Source organism: Mus musculus, chromosome 11 (assembly GCF_000001635.26).
Source record: "Mus musculus strain C57BL/6J chromosome 11, GRCm38.p6 C57BL/6J".
NCBI classification, from domain to species: Eukaryota; Metazoa; Chordata; class Mammalia; order Rodentia; family Muridae; genus Mus; species Mus musculus.
Window position 1 is genome coordinate 30,993,773 of NC_000077.6, and position 22,450 is coordinate 31,016,222.

The 22,450-nt window shown below is 38.9% G+C and overlaps 1 protein-coding gene and 1 pseudogene across 3 annotated transcripts in view; one reads left to right on the top strand and one right to left on the bottom strand.

Moving 5' to 3' along the window:
• Window positions 1-22,450, top strand: part of Asb3 (ankyrin repeat and SOCS box-containing 3) — a 148,313-nt gene that overhangs the window by 39,381 nt on the left and 86,482 nt on the right. For 2 of the 3 annotated variants that reach the window (XR_003949485.1, NM_023906.3), the window contains exon 2: window positions 4,541-4,749. Coding sequence is in view for 2 of the 3 variants with exons in the window: in NM_023906.3 (NP_076395.2) it covers window positions 4,554-4,749 (196 nt within the window). In the remaining variant the exon portion in view is untranslated. Of the gene's footprint in view, window positions 1-2,761; window positions 2,831-4,540; window positions 4,750-22,450 lie in introns of all 3 variants that reach the window. The other variant, XM_006514771.4, reaches the window with a different exon arrangement.
• Window positions 9,556-10,126, bottom strand: Gm12102 (predicted gene 12102; annotated as a pseudogene).

Sequence of the window (22,450 nt, forward strand, 5' to 3'; positions counted from 1 at the left end):
ATGTTTGCTTCACTGTGTCTCTGTTTAGTTTCTTTTTTTTCTAGTTTTATTTAATATTTTAGTGTTGTTTTTTTTCCCCCCTAGACAGGGTTTCTCTGTATAGCCCTGGCTGTCCTAGAACTCACTTTGTAGACCAGGCTGGCCCTGAACTCAGAAATCTGCCTACCTCTGCCTCCAGAGTGCTGGGATTAAAGGCGTGCGCCACCACGCCCGGCTCTGTTTAGTTTCTTTTTCCAGGATCTGTTCATTGATGAGAGAGTGTTGTTAAAGTCTCCCACTATTATTGTGTATGGTGCAATGTGTGTTTTGAGCTCTATTAAAATTTCTTTAATGAATGTGGATGACCTTGCATTTGGAGCATAGATGTTCAGAATTGAGAGTTCATGTTGGTAGATTTTACCTTTGATGAGTATGAAGTGTCCCTCCTTATCTTTTTTGATATCTTTAGATCGAAAGTCAATTTTATTTGATAATCAAATGGCTACTCCAGCTTGTTTCTTGCTACCATTTGCTTGGAAAATTGTTTTCTAGCTTTTTACTCTGAGGTAGTTTCTGTCTTTGTCTTCTATGCAGGAAAATGTTGGGTCCTGTATCGTAACCAGTCTGTTAGTCTATGTCTTTTTATTGGGAAATTGAGTCATTGATATTAAGAGATTTAAGGAAAAGATGTTGTTGCTTCCTGTTATTTTTATTGCTAGAGTTGAAATTTTGTTCATGTGGCAATCTTCTTTTAGGTTTGTTGAAAGATTACTTTCTTGCTTTTTCTAGAGCGTAGTTTCCCTCCTTGTGTTGGAGTTTTCCCTTTATTATCCTTTGAAGGGCTGGATTTGTGGAAAGATAGTGTGTAAATTGGGTTTGGTCATGGAATCTCTGTCTATGGTAATTGAGAGTTTTGTTGGGTATAGTAGTCTGGGCTGGCATTTGTGCTCTCTCATGGTTCATATGACTTCTGCCCAGGATCTTCTGGCTTTCATAGTCTCTGGAGAGAAGTCAGGTGTAATTATGATAGGTCTGCCTTTATATGTTACTTGACCTTTTTCTATCTTTGTTGAGTACATTTGGTGTTTTATTATGTGATGGGAGGAATTTCTTTTCTGGTCCTAACTATTTGGAGTTCTGTAGGCTTCTTGTATGTTCATGGGCATCTATTTCTTTAGGTTGGGGAAGTTTTCCTCTATAATTTTGTTGAAGATATTTACTGGCCCTTTAAGTTGGAAATCTTCCTTCTCTTCTATACCTATTATCCTTAGGTTTGGTCTTCTCATTATGTCCTGGGTTTCCTGGATGTTTTGGGTTAGTATATTTTTGCATTTCGCATTTTCTTTTTTGTTGTGTCAATGTTTTTTATGGTATCTTCTGTACCTCAGATTCTCTCTTCTATCTCTTGTATTCTGTTTGTTATGCTTGCATCTATGGCTCCTGACTTCTGTTCTAGGTTTTCTCTTTCCAAAGTTGTCTCCCTTTGTGATTTCTTTATTGTTTCTACTTCCATTTTTAGATCCTGGATGGTTTTGTTCAATTCTTTCACCTGTTTCTTTGTGTTCTCTTGTATTTCTTTAAAGGAGTTATTTATGTTCTTCTTATAGTCCTCCATCATCATCATGAGAAATTACTTTAGATCCATATCTTGCTTTTCTGGTGTGATGGTGCATCCAGGACTTGCTATGGTGGGAGAGTTGGGTTCTGATGATGCCAAGTAACCTTGCTTTCTGATGCTTCTGTTCTTATGCTTGCCTCCAGCCATCTGATTATCTCATGTGCTCCCTTCTGTCAATATATCTGATTGGAGCCTGTCTTTCCTGTAATCCCACTTGAGTCAGAACTCCTCAGAGTCCAGCTTTCTTTGTGATCCTGTGATTCTGGGATCCTGTGATGCTGAGATTCTGGGTGTGTCAGAGTTCTTGTCAGTGAAGCTTCCTTTGAGACTCTGAGATCCTGGTATGACCAAGCTCCTGGGATACTGGGAACCTGGGATCCTAAGATCCTGGGCACGTTAGAGCGCCTGGAAGTGGTACCTCCTCTGCGGACCGTGGGGCTATATGCTGAGTTCTAAACCAAGGTACACCCCCACCAACTGGAAGGAACCTGAGCCACTCATTGAGCTGGATTCCTGTGTCTGTGCTCCAGCTGGCCTCAGGCAGCCCTGGTTCTGTTCAAACAGATGTTGTGTTCTACTCACCAGTAATCCTAACATCCTTGGCATGGTAGGGCGCCTGTGGGGTGGAGAGTCTTCTGGAGACCATGTTACTGCCCGCCGAGTTCGGGCCCAAGTTGGCCCAGTGCTGGTGCAGACCAGAAGCTGCTGTCATTTTTCTTAAATATTTTCCTCATTTGGAAAAATTAAGATACATAGGTAAATTATGAAAGTGTAACTACTGTTCATATACCTTCCATCATAAACTTGTTATGAATATTTACCAACAGTTAATGCATTTGGAGTAAGGTGCATGTGTTATAACTTTTTAATATTAAATACTTTTCTAAATACTTTTACACATATCTTTTAAAATATAAGATAATTATTTAAATTGTATTATCAAATATCTATCATATCCAAATTTCCTTAATTATCTTAAAGCTGTTCTGGAGTCACTAGAGAATAGGTAAGTGTTATAAAAGGTGATGTCTTACAAACAGCTTATGTTGACTAGTCAGTGTTAGAGATGGAAAGGAACGCTGCTGTTCTTACAGCATATTTTTTTCTGGACTTGATTTCCTTTTACAAAGCCAGAGATATTACTAAGTTCTTTTATTTTTTCAGGGTATTATATATTGTTTTGAATGCACTAACATTATTTGTAACCAAGAGAGAAGCCAGTACATTGGAAAGGTAATCATATCTACATATTTTTGCCCAAGTTGTGTTCTTCAAATATTTTTATAGTTGTACCTTTATGTGTGTTTTCAGGATAGAAATATATTTTCCTTTGTTAAACAAACACACTTAATACATTATCAGTATGTTATTTGTTTTCTTTTATACATATAATTATTTTGGGAAGAAGCTAGCAAGGTTCAGCATAGGTTAGCATTTCAGTATCCTCCAGTATGGCCTTAAGCTCCCTCTATAGTCTTATTTTGCTACTGCTGTTTGTTTATCCGATCCTTCTTCCAAAGTGAGCTGTTTTGCTTACTCATTGTGCCGTGCTTACTCACCTTGCTTACTCACCTCCTTTTTGCTTATGAATTTCCTTTTGTTTCGGAATGCTCTTCTTCCTATTGTGTCATTTGAAATGTTCTTTGTTATGTATGGGACAACTCACATCCCTCACCAAGTAGAAGTAGATTCTTCTTTAATTTATATGATTTTCATTTTACTTTTATCATAATGCACATTTACTGTGTTGGATCACATATATTTATCCTTCCTATGAGGCTGTAAACAACTTGACATAATATCTGTGTGGCTGTATAGTCCTCATTGCTGATCACATAACTGGTGCTTAAAAAATAACTGTTAATTGAAAAATTTAATGTGTGTTTGGTAATAAATATCTTCACTTAACCTAATGGAGCATTTGACCTGATGAGATTAATTTATTCATAGCTGACATTAGAAATTTGCTTGCTATAGAATGAACTTCTATATTTACAGTTTTAAGTTTTATTTTAAAGGTGACCATGTATAAGTTTAAATTTATTAAAGTTTAAATTTACTATTGAATCTATTTTATGCTTGCTTTTAATGTCTTTCCTTAAACTTTTTTTTAATAGATTGTTTAGAATATGGATCTAGAAAATTTTTCATCAGTATTGGGCTATATGTGCTGGCATTTTCCGACAACCCTCCTCTCCCAGAGGACATTAGGAAAACTAGGATGGAACTAGGACTGAGAAGTTTACTCCTTGGGACATCAGGATTCCCCAAGAAGCCCGAATCTCAGCTCAACATATGTGACTAGTTTGCGAGTCTTATAGTGAGATCTGTGTTGGGCTTTGATTGTTAGGGAACATGAAATGAGCTCTGAAGGGAGGTGATTATGATGACACACTGATACTTACGTATGAAGGTTGCTGTCTGTTGGCTTTGCTGATTTCATTCAGTGAGACATTTTCAAGGATGGAACTCCTGAGTGTTTATCCCCTTCTGGAAAGGACTAACAGTAGTAGGAAAACATCCCTTGTTATCCTTGTTTTCCTCCAACACCATTCCATCCTTCCTTTTTATTTTAAAAGACTTTTTGGGATTTAGTTGTTTCCTACAAAGAGTAGTAAGATGGGATTCACAAGTGGTGGTCTGCTCGTAGCAGTAGACTCTGTGCTTTGGTGTGATGTGAATGTGTAGCCTGCTGGAAAGATCTGACAGACATTTTCAGAGGGAAAAAGATAGAACAGTAAAAACTCCCTTGACATTTTAAATAAAATTGCTAGAAACTGATGTCAGAGACATACAGTTAGACTGTATCAGAGGCTGTGAAACCTAAGAGTTTTTCTAATTTTCTCATGTGAGAAATACAAGACAGGTCCACTGTGGTGGATTGATATCTAGTTCAGTGTTATTTTACTGACTGTGGCATTGCCTTTCTGCCTTGTTTTATAGACTGATCAAAAGGATGGATTTTACAGAGGCTTACTCAGACACGTGTTCTACGGTTGGACTTGCTGCCAGAGAAGGCAATGTTAAAATTCTAAGGAAATTGCTCAAAAAAGGCCGAAGTGTGGATGTCGCTGATAACAGGGGATGGATGCCGATTCATGAAGCAGCTTATCACAATGCTGTAGAGTGTTTGCAGATGCTAATTCATACAGGTAAACTAAATGTAAGGTATGGGAGGCTGTATGTATAAACTAAAATAGGAAAATAGGAAGATGGTAATAAGTGATTTGTTTTCGGTAATCCTAAAATAAGTACCTCTCCTATTAAAGATGCTAAGATTTCTGCCTTGGATGGTATTCCATCTAGACATATATAAATATTGTCCTTTATTCTGGAAGTATTTATACTTTGTTTACTTATTTCACGTTTATTTATTATACACTTATTTAATTTGTGTGTATGAGGCAAGCATATACTATCATATGCCTATGGAGTTCAGAGGGAGGGAGCCAGTTCTCCCCTTTCATCATGTAGGTTCTGGGGATTAAATTTAGCTTATCAGGCTCAGCAGCAAGGATCCTTACCCACTAAGGTATCTCACTGGCCTATTTATTTATTTATTTATTTAGAGATCGAATCTTACTGTAGCTCTGTAGCTCTGGGTAGTCTGGAACTCAGAGATTTGCTTGCCTGTTTCATTTGAGTGCTAGGATTAAAGGCATGCACCACCATGCCTAGCCTCTTTGTTTATTTTTATTAATCATTCTAGGTGATATGTCAGAGTAGCCTGCTGTTTTAACTGTATTTGTAAATTACTCATGATATATATTCCTTCTTCTCTCCCTCTCCCTCTTTTGGCATGGAAAAGGAAATAAACAACAGGGACAGTGGTACAGTGTTTTATTTGGATTAATTTTTTAAAAGTTAAAATTTGCATTTATGTATATGAGTACTTAGCTTACATATATGTATGCATACCATGTGCATGCCTGGTGCTCTCGGTGGTCAGAAGAGAAAGTTGTATCCCATGGAAATAGAGACACAGAGTTATAAGCCATTGTGTTGATGGTGGGAACGAAACCTGGGTTCTCTTCATGGACAACAAGTTCTCTTATCCACTGAGCCATCTCTCTAGCCCTAATCTTTAAAAAACAAAACAAAACAAAACAAAACAAAAGCAACACACTTCTCATTATCTTTATCTTTGCGAAATTTTCTAATTACGTGGACTTTATATTTGCAGTACAGCATGGACCAGAGGACCTCTCTTTACAGTGCTTGTAATGTTCTGAGGAAAGATAGATAATGAATACATAAAAAAACATTAAGCAGGATTATTTCACTTTTGAGAAAATAAAGCTCATGTGGTATTGAACATATTTTCATAACTTTGCATACTGAATGCTCAAAGATTGACCTATACTTAGCAGCAGTATTTACACCAAAGGAGTCAGCAGTGCTGTCGACCTGGCTGGCTTCTTCTCCAAGGGCAGCTTGTGAAGTGTAGCTAGTATTTTACTGAGTAAAAAGGTCTGCATTGCAGAAAGGAGGATGAAGGTTGAGCACTGTGGTCTGGTTTATGTGTCAGATGCTTGATTTATATTATTAATCTGCTCTTACAGATCATGTTACATCTGATTATCTCATCGGGTGAAAATAAGACCACTACCACATTTTTTGGAGCCAGGTTTGAAGCAAGCTTTATTAAATACTGGACAGGACCATGGACACTGGCCAGGTCTATGTCCAGGAGAGTCCCAGACAAAGGCTGTGAATTATGTTAGTCAGGTGCTTATAAAGGCAAACCCCACAAGGCCACATACCTCCTGCCTTTGTCCCATGTGGGCTAGCATACATTCTCATGTACTTCCAGTCTAAGTACCTCCTGCCTGCATGTGACCAAGCACATCCTGTACAATTGGGGCAGCCAACCTGATTTACAGAAGTGAAAATATGTGGCTTGTTATCTTACACGAACAACAGCTCCCAACATTTCAGGATGTTTTCTGTCCTTGGGGCTTACAGATTAGAAGCATTTCGGTTTTATAGATTTCTTAAGCATAGCATTTAAAATTCAAAATATAACTTTAGCCTTCATAAAAGAACTGTGTGTGGTCATTGAATGACATCATTTTTAAATAATCTGTCTTATTTGGAGCTTACAGATTAGAGACATTTTTGTGTAGTGGATCTCTTAAGAACAGTATTAAAACTTAAAACATATTTTGTTTTGATTGAGAAGACCGAAACTCAGTGAAGTTAAAGCACACTGACAGGTCAGCAGAGTTGACCTGCTGAAGGTTAAAGCTATCTCTTCAGACTCTGAACCTTAGATTTTAAGGCAGAGTCTCTCAATGAACTTGGAGCTTATTGATTGGGCTAGGCTATTTGGCCAGTGAGTTTTAGAGCTCATGCTATGGTGGACAGGGAGACACCAGGGCTGGCATTCCAAACTTGATCCTCATGCTAGTGCAGCAAACACTTTTACTTAACTGAGCTTTGTTCCAGTGCCAAGATAGCCCATTGTAAGTTGAATATGGGTGACTGAGGCCCAGGGATATGGATTTAAATTGTACTCTGTAACATGTTTCTATGTGGAAGTAGTTTCATGATAAGATTATTGATTCTGTGAGGTTGATGGACTGCTTAAACATTGTGATTGTAGCATGCTGGAATGTTGCAGATAGAGAGACAAATTTATTTAGGATTATCTTAGTTTTAAAAAATAATATATATTTATCAACCCCCCAACATCTGTATCTGGGCTAACATCCTTTTGGCTATTGAGTAAAAGTTTTTGAGTCTACTAATGAAATAGACTATTAGCTTCTAGCAACTCAAAGTTAAGAATGTCATCAGTTAACATATAAAACTTTTAGTGAGCATTTTCTGTCTTTCTGTAATCCAAATACCTGATATTTTTCCAATGTATTTGGAAAATATCTTCATGTATGATATGCATTTGGTCTATGAATATAAAAGGTCATATGACTGTTTCCATACTTGAACAAAGTAACCTTAATCCATGTTTCCAGACCATGGTCATTCATATTTGGCTCAAAATACCTTTCTCCCATTGATGTAAGGTCTGTGTTTTGCGTTGATAAAGCTTGATAGTGTAATCTGCTTGACACAGGCTTTTCTGACCCTTATGATCCACTCTTTTGAGATCTGGCCTCACCAAACTTAGCTCAATTTACTGAGACATGGTTCTGTTCTTAATTTTTAATCTGTCTTCTACCATGAACTATGTAGTTTTGTTTTTCCTCGTAGTGGTCAGTAAAATTCAAAATAACAGTTTGCTACCTACCACTGTAATTAGTAATGAGATAACTTATTATTCAAAAGTGAAACTATACTTTGTGTCAGCAGATGTAGGGCGTGGTGTTATTGGAGAGTGTTTGGCTCTACTCTTGTCACGCCTGCTCAGGTGGCTGATGCAAGTCCAGCTCACATGGTCCCAGCTGTGTAATCAAGAATTCACAAGGTTAATGGAAGATTTATTTGACTACAGTGTTTGCCATTAAAGAGTCTTTCATGCCTTCACTGTTCAAAGTTTAGTAAGTATATGAGGTGCAGAAACTACTCTGCCTTCAATAGAAAGAAATGAGCAGAGGCTAAGGCATAGAGAGCTAAACCATTTTCAAGCAGCGCTCTCATTAGGAAAGGAAGAAAGTCAGAGTGATAGTTGAGGTCAGTGTAAAGCTAAAATGTCCCTTTCGTAAAGTTTACACATTGTTGTAAGGAAGCCGGTTAATCATTGAAACATCAAACCAATTTATATTGGGTTCTGAAACTTCCTTCTTTCTAGAGCCTTACTCTGTAGCCTGGGCTAGCCTTGAACTCACAATCCTTTTGTTTTAGCCTACCTTGTGCTAGAATTGCAAGTGTACAGCCTTCTGCCTGGCTGAATGTTGAATCTGTTTGTATATTCATGTGTTGACATGTGTGTGCATGATATATGTTTGAGAGGGTGAGTGTACAGTGGTGCATGCATAGCAGTAGACAACTTTGTGGAGTTGTTTCTCTATTTCCACCTTTTCATGGGTTCCTAGGATAGAACTCAGGTCATCAGGCTTACGTGTCTAGTGGTTTAACCAGTGAGCCAGCTCACTGAAAACCTTAGAATGATACTTTGGTGACTTTACTAAATTTATAATAGCTAGCAAAGAGATTGTATATCTACCTGTATTTATTGTTTCTTAAAATTCAAATTATACTCATAATTCCATTGAGACCCACTGAAGATTAGGCCATCTATTATTTCATAGTTATTGAATCTGAGCCATAGAGAATTTAAGTAGCCTGCCTAAAGTGTAATCCAAATCATAACTGGAAAAGCCTGGATTGTAGCCTAACTCTTCTAATTCCAAATCTTCTAACTCTGAATGTTACCTTCCTAAACTAGTGGTTTTGTTTTTTGTTTTGTTTTTAATTAGAACCTTTATTCAAGTCACTGTCCAAACAGAATTCTTTATAATGTTCTAGCAAGTTAGTACAGAGAGCATCACACAGTGACACTAACTGGTTGCAAGGGCAACTTTGTGCAAGCTTGTCTCACCCTTTCCTTCTGCTAAAAGGACAGTCATTAATGTAAGGTTTGGATTGAAGTACACAATGCTAGGGTAGCTGGGTCTATGGGTCCAGCTTAGTAGAGATCCAAATTCATTATTAGGATGATAAGCTTTTTTCTATTCACAGGAAGTGAGCTCAAGTGACACAACTTAAAATTTTAGGCTGCACAGTGATCAGGTTCCAGAGCAGTGAGCATCCTTCCTTGCATACACACAAGGCAGAGCCTTGGAATTTGCCTACCAGCTCCACATCTTCTAATTCTGACTTCATTTTTGATTGCTCTCACAAGAGAAGCTACTGTGCAGAAGAAAACTAGAATCACATTGAGGAGTTTCTTTGTATAGAGATACAGGATTTCAGATTTCTAGAACAAGTGAGATTTCCCAAAGGAAATGGAAGCTATCCAGTTGTTTCTCTTTTAGTTTTGTGCCATTGATCCTTGTGAAATTCTGAAATGTTGGTTCTTCATGGCTTTCCTTTATAACTTTGTGATCAGTGTTATGAATGTCACTGTCAGCTTCTTCATCTTTTTCATCCAGTTTCTTGAGTGAATATCAAGTTTGAAGGTCCTAGCACAGGACCTAGGGTATTTGGTAGTCTCCAATCCAAGTCTACAAGCCCTTTCTAAGGGCTTACTAGTTACTCTTTCTGCTGTTCACTCTGTGCATTTGCCAGTGAGTACTTCAAATGTTCATATTCAGGATGATATTTTCTCATAACTTTCTGCAGCATTAGTGATTGGCACACAGAGTTCATAGAAACTATACCCACTACAGCAGAGATACTTTGTTCATGACTGCAATGAGAGCCAGCTTAGTTTTATATAAGTAAGATTCTGTATGCATAGAGCATATTGGACATAAAGACTACTGGGTTTGTATTTTGTGATATATCCATTAAATAGATAATCACTGTTGAAAGTGAGGGTGTCAGAGCCTCAGTAATGTTTGTCCCAGAAGCTGACCAGGTGAATATCGTAATCTGTCCAGGTGTGCCATCAAGACACACCTTAAATATAATAATGTCTATAAAAGTACTTTGATTCATCTTTAGTTTTACATACAGTCTCAAGATACCCTCCAAGTCTGTTTTCAGGCATGAAATAGATAGGAAGCCTATTGCATATCTGTATAAGCAGAAAAATTCTCAAACAAATGAAAGAAAGTCTACATTGGATAGTGGCAAAAGGCAATCTCGGCCAGTCAATCAGTTTCCAGATTTGAGCCAGTTTGCAGACCCAAAACCCCTTGAATGAAGGGGTGGCCAGGGTCCCCTGAGGAAGGATCTTGATAAGTCATCTAAAAGTTTTGCTGTTAGCCTTTCTCCAGTTCTTCCCCAGAGGGTAACAAGGGGAAAAGAAAATAATCAGACTTTCTGGGGTCTATTGGATGGTTCAGAAGTGACACTGATCCCAGAAGATCCCAAGAAACACTCTGGCCCTCTAGTCAAAGTAGGTGCTTGTAGAGGATAGGTGATTAATGGAGTTTGAGTGATGTCTGACTCATGGTAGATCCAGTAAGTCCCCAAACACATCCTATGGTCATTTCCCCAGTTCTAGAATGTATACTTGGGATAGATATACTTACAAGTTGGCAGAATTCTCACATTGGTTCCCTGTCCTGTGGAGTGAGGGCTATTGTAGTTGGAAAGGCTAAATGGAAGCCTTTAGAGTTGCCTCTGCCAAAGAAAATAGTGAATCAAAAACAGTATTGTATTCCTGGAGGAATTGCAGAAATTACTGCCACCACAAAGGACTTGAAAGATGCAGGGGTGGTGGTTTCCACCACATCTCCCTTTAACTCACCTATCTGGCCAGTGCAATGGAGAATGACACTTGACTATCAAAAACTAAATCAGGTAGTAACTGATTTCAGCTGCTATACCAGATGTAGTTTTGTTACTTGAGCAAATTAACACATCTCCTGGTACTTGGTATGCAGCTATTGATCTAGCAAATGCCTTCTTCTCAGTGTCTGTCCATAAGGACCACCAGAAGCAATTTTCCTTTCAGTTGGCAAGGCCAGCAGTATACCTTTACAGTTTTGCCTCAAGGATATATTAACTCTTCTGCCCTGTGTTATAACTTAGTTAGAAGGGATCTTATTCATCTGTCACTCCTACAAAATAATTCATTAGTGCACTATATTGATGATATTATGCTGATTGGACCAGGTGAGCAGGAAGTTGCAACCACTTTGGACTAATTGGTAACACATATTCATATCAGAGGATGGGAAATAAATCCATCCAAAATTCAAGGACTGTCTACCTCAGTGAAATTCTTAGGAGTCCAGTGATGTGGGGCATGCAGAGATATTGTTTCTAAGGTGAAAGACAAGTTACTGCTCCTGGCCCCTTCCACCACCAAGAAAGAAGCACAACATTTTGTGGTCTTTTGGATTCTGGAGATAGCACATTCCTCTCTTGAGCATGTTACTCAGGCCCATTTACCAAGTGACTTAGAAAGCTGCTAGCTTTGAGAGGCCTGGAACAGGAGAAGGCTCTTCAACAAATCTAGGCTGCTGTCCAGGCTGCTCTACCACTCTGACCATATCATCCAGCAGACTTGATGGTACTTGAGATGTCAGTGGCAGATAGGGTTGCTGTTTGGAGCCTCTGGCAGGCCTCTGTAGGTGAATAACAGAAGAGACCTTTGGGATTTGGGAACAAAGCTCTATCATCATCTGCAGACTATTCTCTTTGAAAAACAGCTCTTGGCCTTAGTGGAAACTGAACATTTGGCAATAGTTACCATGCAATCTGAACTGCCTGCCCATCATGAGATGGTTGTTATCAGACCCTCCAAGTCATAAAGTAGGATGTGTACAGCAGCAGTCTATTATCAAATTAAAGTGATATCTATGTGATTGGGCCAGAGCAGGTCCTGAAGGCACAAGCAAGTTACATGAAGAAATTGCTCAAATGCCTATGGTTTCAACTCCTGTTACAATGCCATCTGCTGCCAAGCATGCACCTATAGCCTCATGGGGTGTTCCCTATGATCGGCTGACTGAAGAATCGAAGACTGGGACCTGGTTTACTGATGATTCTGCACATTATGCAGGCACCATCTAGAAGTGGACAGCTGCAGCATTACAACCCCTTTCTGAGACAACACTGAAATATACAGGTGAAGGAAAATCTTCAAAGTGGGAAGAACTTCTGGCATTACACATGGTATTACAGTTTGTTTGGAAGAAGCAATGGCCAGATGTATGATTGTTCACTGACTCATGGGCTATAGCCAGTGGATTGGATGGATGGTCAGGGACTTTGAAAGATCATGGTTGGAAAATTGGTGAGAAAGACATCTGGCACAGAAGTATGTGGATAGATCTCTCCAAGTTGGCAAAGGATGTGACAATATTTGTGTTTCATGTAAATGCTCACCAAAAGATGACCAGCTGAGGAAGAGTTCAATAATCAAGTGGATAAGATGACCCGTTCTGTGGACAGTCAGCCTCTTTCCCCAAGCATCCCTGTCATTGCTCAATGGGCACATGAACCCACCCGGTGGCAGTTTGACTACAGTGGACCACTTCCTCCATGGAAAGGACATTTGTTCTTACTGGAGTAGATACTTATTCTGGTTATGGATTTACCTTTCCTGCATGTAATGCTTCTGCCAAAACCACCATCTGTGGACTCACAGAATGCTTTATCTATTGTTATGGAATTCCACATAGTATTGTTTCTGACCAAGGAACTCATTTTACAGTCAGAGAAATCTGACAGTGGGCCCACAATCATGGAATCCATTGGTCTTACCATATTCCCCATCATCCTGAAGCAGCTGGTCTAATAGAAACTTAGAATGGCCTTTTGAAGACCATTATAGTGACAATTAGGTGACAGCAGCATGAAGGGCTGGAGTAGAGTTATTCAGAAGGCAGTATATGCTTCAAATCAGCATCCAATATATGGTACAATTTCTTCCAGGATCCATGGTCCAGGAATCAAGGGGTGGAAAAGGGAATAGTTCCATTCAATATCACTCCTAGTGACCCTCTAGAGAATTTTTTGCTTCCTGTCCCCACAACCCTAGGTTCTGGTGACCTAGAAGTTTTGGTTTAGGGGTGGGGGTGGGTTCTCTTACTAGGAGCCACAACAAACATTCCACTGAACTGGAAGCTCAGACATCCCCCTGGTCATTTTGGGCTTTTAATGTCCTTAAACCAACAGGCTAAGAAAGCAGTAACAGTGTTAGGAGGGGTGATAGATCCAGATTACCATGGGTAAATTGGATTGCCTCTCTACACCGAGGTAAGAAGGATTATATCTGGAGTGCAGGAGGTCCCTTAGCGTGTCTCTTAGTACTACCATATCCTGTGATTAAAGTCAATGGTAAACTACAATAGCCTAATCCAAGTAGGATGACAAAGGACACGGACCCATCAGGAATGAAGGTATGGATCACTCCTCCAGGAAAAGAGCCAAGATCTGCCTAGGTGCTTACAAAGGGTGGAGGAAATACAGAATGGGTAGTAGAGGAAGGTAGTTATAAATACCGTCTAAGGCTATGTGACCAGTTACAGAAATGAAGATTATAAAGTAATATGAATGCTTCTGTTTTATTTTGTTAAGAACACATTTGTATAGCTATTTGTGTTTCCTTCCAATATCTTTAACATCAACCTGCATTTAAGTTGAGATAGTAAAAGAATGTTCCCAAGGGATTTGTAAATTTGTAAATTTACAAATTCGTTTTTGATTGTCTGAGGAATAGTTATATCATGTTAGGCATATTCATGAGCTTGTTATTGCTTCATGTGAACGTGAGATATTATTTGTGTCCAATTGACAAAGGGTGGATTGTAATGTTTATTCCTGGTTGTCAACTTGACTATATCTGGAATGAACTACAATCCAGAATTGGAGGGCTCACCTGTGATCCTGATCTTGAGGATGGAAGACACATGTTTCTGATCTGGATCTTGGGATATAGATCTTGAGGCACAGTGGCCATGAAAAGCTTAGGCCCAGGCAAGGTAATACATGCCTTTAATCCCAGAGACTAAGGCAAGGAGATCTTTGAGTTCAAGGTCAGTCTGGGACAAAGCAAGTCCCAGATCCAGGCATGGTGGTATACACCTTTAATCTGGGCCACAGCTTCTGCTGGAGACCTATATAAAGAAGATTCACTCTTCTTTGCTTGCTTTCATTTACTTGCCAGCACATCTGGTGGAACCTACTTTTACAGACTTGATCAGGTGAATCAACTAGCCTTGTGGAACTGAGCAACTACTAGATTCTTGGACTTTCCATTCACAGCTGACCATTGTTGGGGAGTTGGACTACAGACTCTAACTCATCATAATAAATTCCCTTAATGTAGAAAGACATTTCATATGTTCTGTGACTCTAGAATTAGTTCCCTGATTAATATACCCCTCCTCCTTCACATTTTATCTTCTTATTCCAACCCTCGCACCCATCCATACCTATATATTCTATTTACCTTTTCTGACAAGATCTGTTCCCCCTAGTCCCTGTAAGTCACCTTTGTGGTTCTTGGATTGTAGCTTGCTTATCATTGATTTAACAGCTGATATCCCTATACAAGCAAATACATACCATGTTTCTCTTTCTGAGTTTGAGATGCCTCACTCAGAATTATTTTTCTAGTTCCATCATTTACTTGAAAATTTCATGATTTCATTTTTAAAAAATGGCTGAATCATACTCCATTGTGTAAATATACCACATTTTCTTCATCTGTTCTTCTGTTGGGGAACATCTAGATTGTTTCCAATTTCTGGCTATTATGAATAGAACATGGTTGAGCAAGTGTTTTTGTGATAGGATGAAATGTCCTTTGGTGTATGACTAAAGAGTGGTATTGCTGAATCTTGAGGTAGATTGATTCCCATCTTACTGAGGAACCACTACACTGATTTTCATAGTGGCTGTACAAGTTTGTACTCCATCCTGAAATCCATGATACTCCACATGGAAATCCTTTACTGCACATGGTCCCCAACATGAGGTGTCACTTATTTTATTGATATTACCTATTCTGATGGGTGTAAGGTGGAATCTCAAAGGAGTTTTTATTTACATTTCCCAGATGAACATTTCTTTGTGTTTCTCAGTCATTTGAATTTCCAACTTTGAGAATTCTAAGAAGTAAAGGGGAAGAGGTGATTAGATAGCTCAGTGGATTAGGCAGTTGCCACCAAGCCTTTTGTTCTGAATTTGATCTCAGGTACCCACATAATGAAAGGAGAGAACTGATTCCTTCAAATTGTTCTCTGACCTCCATATACATACATATGCCTTTTTTTCCTTTTTCTTTACATCATAGATACATAGACTTGTACATCAGAGGTTTTTTTGTTTGTTTGTTTGTTTGTTTGTTTGTTTTATGCTAGGCACCAAATCCCAGGACCACACACTAGTCAGATGGTGTTCTTTTACTGAACTGTATCCCTAGCCCCATGTCAGAAGTCTTGTTTCCTTTAGTATAATGTGTGTGTATTCAAATTGTACCAGTGGTTTATACTTAAAGGGTGGTAATAAATCTTTAGTTTTACGGGATGAATCTCTACGTAAATTATTATTTCTTCCCTCCCTAGTGCTGGGGATTGAAACCTGGACCTTATACATGCTAGGCCAGTGCTCTAACAACTTAATTAAATCTCCACCCCTGGAATTTTCCTTGCTATTGTTTGGGTGATTTATCTTTTCCTTCTTGTCTTAGTTAGGGTTTTACTGCTGTGAACAGACACCATTACCAAGGCAAGTCTTATAGAAAACAACATTTAACTGGGGCTGGCTTACAGGTTCAGAGGTTCAGTCCATTATCATCAAGGTGGAAGCATGGCAGTATCCAGGCAGGCATGGTATAGGAGGAGCTGAGAGTTCTATGTCTTCATCCAAAGGCTGCTAATGGAAGACTGACTTCCTGGAAACTAGGGTGAAGATCTTATGCCCACACCAACAGTGACACACCCATTCCAACCAGGTCACACCTATTCCAACAAGGCCACACCTCCAGACGGTGCCACTCTCTGGTCCAAGGATGTACAAACCATCACACTTCTCATCATTCATTCATTTATTCATTCATCCATTTGTATATATAGGGACTCAGGAATATTGGTTTTGTACTTTGGGTTTTTGCTTTGTACAATATTATTATTGTCTTAAATACTCTTGGGTAGATAGGCTTCATTGTCCTTTCAAAATACTTGATTTTTTTTTTCTTTTCTGAGTGTTTTTTTACTTTGTGACCCTATAAATATGCTTCAGGTTCATTTTATATATTCTTAGATCCAGGGTTGGAATCAGCCATTTTTATGAGACCTAGTTTCTTCTATTAGAGAATGATATTCTAAACCAAGATCTGAATACCACTGGTGTGTAATTGGTTTTAAGCCATTTCTGGAATTAGGAAATGAAATGATGGATTATAACTCATATGTATATATGTGCATAATTATAGTCATTTCTGTTTATTAACTTAGTACTTTTAAATGGTTTTGTGCCAATGTCTGGACTGTGAAATGGAAACTTCTCATTTCTTTGAAAAGTCAGTTTGGGGCACACAGGTGAAAGGATGTTTTGCTTAAGCAGACACATGAAGGAATGTTTTCCTATAGCAAACAGGTGAAAGGATACATAATGTTTAGAAGGAATATTAACATGATCCCACAGACAGTGGGAGGTAGAGGGTTTGCCTTGTTCCACCTCATTAGTCTTTGCTGATGACACACATGTATTGGTTTGGCTTACATTGCATTGCTGAGCTCTGTTTATGGTGACTTCATAGATAGAAACTTGCCAAAGAACTTTTTGTGAGGTTCCTGTGTGGCTTCTTGTCACTTCTGTCGACTTGACTGATTGGGGAGCCTTACAGTATCTTTTGTATTGAACTGCCCTTGCTGATTTATGTGTTGTGTCTATTGAGTGGACTAGATTGTAGCTGATGGTTTGTGTGTAGTGTTTGCCAGGTGGACTGGACTGCAGCTGTTGATTCATGCATGGTGTTTGCTGCTGGATTGAACTGCTGGTAGCCTGACAAGGAAGAAGATTGAAATTGCCCCTAAGAAATATTTATAAACAGGTCCACTTCCCCCACGTCCAAATAACTTTTCTTTTCCAATACCTCTGATGGATGATGGATGGACTAGAGGAGAGGTTGAACACTTACTTATTAAATTAGGCTGAGGATATTTTTTTTTGCCTACAGGATTGTAAACTAGAATTACGTTCTAGATTCATTCTGACTTTTCCATTGCTTAAATGGAACCTCAATTTCCAGCAAACCTATAGTGCATTGTTTGATTTGGTCTTGTATATAAATGTAGTTTTAGAATTGTTAATTTCTATCTTTTAAAAAAACCAACCCATTATCAACTACTATACAGTGTTTAAATAACGTTTATAATATATTATTTATAGTCACAACATTATTTTCAGAATTATGTAGGGCATTCATTTGTCCGCTCCTTCTTACGGAGTTTATGATATGATTTAGATAAAATTAAATTCTTTTGTCACAGTATGTATCACAGTCTGTATTTGTGTTTGTTTGTTTTTGTTTTTTGAGACAGGGTTTCTCTGTGTAGCCCTGGCTGTCCTGGAACTCACTCTGTAGGCCTGGCTGGCCTCGAACTCAGAAATCTGCTTGCCTCTGCCTCTCAAGCTGGGATTAAAGGCCTGCGCCACCACTGCCCTGCTTTTTTTTTAATTTATTTTTTTATTTATTACATATTTTGCTCAATGACATTTCCAATGCTATCCCAAAAGTCCCCCATACCCTCCGCCCCACTTCCCTACCCACCCATTCTCATTTTTTTGGCCCTGGCGTTCCCCTAAACTGGGGCATATAATGTTTGTGTGTCCAATGGGCCTCTCTTTCCAGTGATGGCCGACTAGGCCATCTTTTGATACATATGTAGCTAGAGTCAAGAGCTCCGGGGTACTGGTTAGTTCATAATGTTGTTGCACCTACAGGGTTTCAGAACTCTTTAGCTCCTTGGATACTTTCTCTAGCTCCTCCATTGGGGGCCCTGTGATCCATCCAATAGCTGACTGTGAGCATCCACTTATGTGTTTGCTAGGCCCCTGCCTAGTCTCACAAGAGACAGCTATATCTGGGTTCTTTCAGCAAAATCTTGCTAGTGTATGCAGTGGTGTCAGCGTTTGGAAGCTGATTATGGGGTGGATCCCTAGATAAGGCAGTCTCTAGATGGTCCATCCTTTTGTCGCAGCTCCAAACTTTGTAACTCCTTCCATGGGTGTTTTGTTCCCAATTCTAAGAAGGGGCACAGTGTCCACACTTTGGTCTTCATTCTTCTAGAGTTTCATGCATTTGGCAAATTGTATCTTATATCTTGAGTATACTAAGTTTTGGGCTAGTATCCACTTATCAGTGAGTACATATTGTGTGAGTTCCTTTGTGATTGGGTTACCTCGCTCAGGATGATGCCCTCCAGGTCCATCCATTTGCCTAGGAATTTCATAAATTCATTCTTTTTAATAGCTGAGTAGTACTCCATTGTGTAAATGTACCATATTTTCTGTATCCATTCCTCTGTTGAGGGGCATCTGGGTTCTTTCCATCTTCTGGCTATTATAAATAAAGCTGCTATGAACATAGTGGAACATGTGTCCTTCATATCGGTTGGGACATCTTCTGGATATATGCCCAGAAGAGGTATTGCTGGATCCTCCGGTAGTACTATGTCCAATTGTCTAAGGAACCGCCAGACTGATTTCCAGAGTAGTTGTACAAGCTTGCAATCCCACCAACAGTGGAGGAGTGTTCCTCTTTCTCCACATCCTCACCAGCATCTGCTGTCACCTGAATTTTTGATCTTAGCCATTCTGACTGGTGTGAGGTGGAATCTCAGGGTTGTTTTGATTTGCATTTCCCTGATAATTAAGGATGTTGAACATTTTTTCAGGTGCTTCTCTGCCATTCGGTAATCCTCGGGTGAGAATTCTTTGTTCAATTCTGAGCCCCATTTTTTAATGCGGTTATTTGATTTTCTGGAGTCCACCCTCTTCAGTTCTTTATATATATTGGATATTAGTCCCCTATCTGATTTAGGATAGGTAAAGATCCTTTCCCAATCTGTTGGTGGCCTTTTTGTCTTATTGACAGTATCTTTTGCCTTGCAGAAGCTTTGCAGTTTCATGAGGTCCCATTGGTCGATTCTCGATCTTACAGCACAAGCCTTTGCTGTACTATTCAGGAATTTTTCCCCTATGCCCATATCTTGGAGGCTTTTCCCCACTTTCTCCTCTATAAGTTTCAGTGTCTCTGGTTTTATGTGAAGTTCCTTGATCCACTTAGATTTGACCTTAGTACAAGGAGATAGGAATGGATCGATTTGCATTCTTCTACATGATAACAACCAGTTGTGCCAGCACCATTTGTTGAAAATGCTGTCTTTCCTCCACTGGATGGTTTTTGCTCCCTTGTCAAATATCAAGTGGCCATAGGTGTGTGGGTTCATTTCTGGGTCTTCAACTCTATTCCATTGGTCTACTTGTCTGTCACTATACCAGTACCATGCAGTTTTTATCACAATTGCTCTGTAGTAAGCTTTAGGTCAGGGATGGTGATTCCACCAGAGGTTCTTTTATCCTTGAGAAGAGTTTTTGCTATCCTAGGTTTTTTGTTATTCCAGATGAATTTGCAGATTGCTCTTTCTAATTCATCGAAGAATTGAGTTGGAATTTTGATGGGGTTTGCATTGAATGTGTAGATTGCTTTTGGCAAGATAGCCATTTTTACAATGTTGATCCTGCCAATCCATGAGCATGGGAGAACTTTCCATCTTCTGAGATCTTCTTTAATTTCTTTCTTCAGAGACTTGACGTTTTTTATCATACAGATCTTTCACTTCCTTAGTTAGAGTCACGCCAAGATATTTTATATTATTTGTGACTATTGAGAAGGGTGTTGTTTCCCTAATTTCTTTCTCAGCCTGTTTATTCTTTGTGTAGAGAAAGGCCATTGACTTGTTTGAGTTAATTTTATATCCTGCTACTTCACAGAAGCTGTTTATCAGTTTTAGGAGTTCTCTGGTGGAATTTTTAGGGTCACTGATATATACTATCATATCATCTGCAAAAAGTGATATTTTGACTTCCTCTTTTCCAATTTGTATCCCCTTGATCTCCTTTTGTTGTCGAATTGCTCTGGCCAGGACTTCAAGAATAATGTTGAATAGGTATGGAGAGAGTGGACAGCCTTGTCTAGTCCCTGATTTTAGTGGGATTGCTTCAAGCTTCTCACCATTTACTTGATGTTGGCTACTGGTTTGCTGTAGATTGCTTTTATCATGTTTAGGTATGGGCCTTGAATTCCTGATCTTTCCAAGACTTTTATCATGAATGGGTGTTGGATCTTGTCAAATGCTTTTTCCGCATCTAAAGAGAGGATCATGTGGTTTTTGTCTTTGAGTTTGTTTATATAATGGATTACGATGATGGATTTCCGTATATTAAACCATCCCTGCATCCCTGGAATAAAACCTACTTGGTCAGGATGGATGATTGCTTTAATGTGTTCTTGGATTCGGTTAGCGAGAATTTTATTGAGGATTTTTGCGTCTATATTCATAAGGGAAATTGGTCTGAAGTTCTCTATCTTTGTTGGATCTTTCTGTGGTTTAGGTATCAGAGTAAGTGTGGCTTCATAGAATGAGTTGAGTAGAGTTCCATCTACTTCTATTTTGTGGAATCGTTTATGCAGAACTGGAATTAGATCTTCTTTGAAGGTCTGGTAGAACTCTGCACTAAACCCGTCTGGTCCTGGCCTTTTTTTGGCTGGGAGACTATTAATGACTGCTTCTATTTCTTTAGGGCATATGGGACTGTTTAGATCGTTAACTTGATCCTGATTTAACTTTGGTACCTGGTATCTCTCTAGAAATTTGTCCATTTCATCCAGGTTTTCCAGTTTCGTTGAGTATAGCCTTTTGTAGAAGGATCAGATGGTGTTTTGGATTTCTCCAGGATCTGTTGTTATGTCTCCCTTTTCATTTCTGATTTTGTTAATTAGGATGTTGTCCCTATGCCCTCTAGTGAGTCTAGCTAAGGGTTTATCTATCTTGTTGATTTTCTCAAAGAACCAACTCCTCATTTGGTTAATTCTTTGAATAGTTCTTTTTGTTTCCACTTGGTTGATTTCACCCCGGAGTTTGATTATTTCCTGCCGTCTATTCCTCTTGGGTGAATTTTCTTCCTTCTTTTCTAGAGCTTTTAGATGTGTTGTCAAGCTGCTAGTGTGTGTTCTTTCTAGTTTCTTTTTGGAGGCACTCAGAGCTATGAGTTTCCCTCTTAGAAATGCTTTCATTGTGTCCCATATGTTTGGGTATGTAGTATCTTCATTTTCATTAAACTCTAAAAAGTCTTTAATTTCTTTCTTTACTCCTTCCTTGACCAAGGTGTCATTGAGAAGAGTGTTGTTCAGTTTCCACGTGAATGTTGGCTTTCCAATATTTATGTTGTTATTGAAGATCAGCCTTAGTCCATGGTGGTCTGATAGGATGCATGGGACGATTTCAATATTTTTGTATCTGTTGAGGCCTGTTTTGTGACCAATTATTTGGTCAATTTTGGAGAAGGTCCTGTGAGGTGCTGAGAAGAAGGTAAATCCTTTTGTTTTAGGATAAAATGTTCTGTAGATATTTGTTAAGTCCATTTGTTTCATAACTTCTGTTAGGTTCACTGTGTCCCTGTTTAGTTTCTGTTTCCACGATCTGTCCATTGATGAAAGTGGTGTGTTGAAGTCTCCCACTATTATTGTGTGAGGTGCAATGTGTGTTTTGAGCTTTACTAATGTGTCTTTAATGAATGTGGCTGCCCTTGCATTTGGAGCATAGATATTCAGGATTGAGAGTTCCTCTTGGAGGATTTTAACTTTGATGAATATGAAGTGTCCCTCCTTGTCTTTTTTGATGACTTTGGGTTGGATGTCGATTTTATTCACTATTAGAATGGCTACTCCAACGTGTTTCTTCATACCATTTGCTTGGAAAATTGTTTTCCAGCCTTTCATTCTGAGGTAGTGTCTGTCTTTTTCCCTGAGATGGGTTTCCTCTAAGCAGCAGAATGTTGGGTCCTGTTTGTGTAGCCAGTCTGTTAGTCTATGTCTTTTTATTGGGGAATTGATTCCATTGATATTAAGAGATATTAAGGAAAAGTAAATGTTGCTTCCTTTTATTTTTGTCGTTAGAGTTGGCATTCTGTTCTTGTGGCTGTCTTCTTTTTGGTTTATTGAGGGATTACTTTCTTGCTTTTTCTAGGGCGTGATTTCCTTCCTTGTATTGTTTTTTTTCTGTTATTATTATTTAAAGGGCTGGATTCGTGGAAAGATAA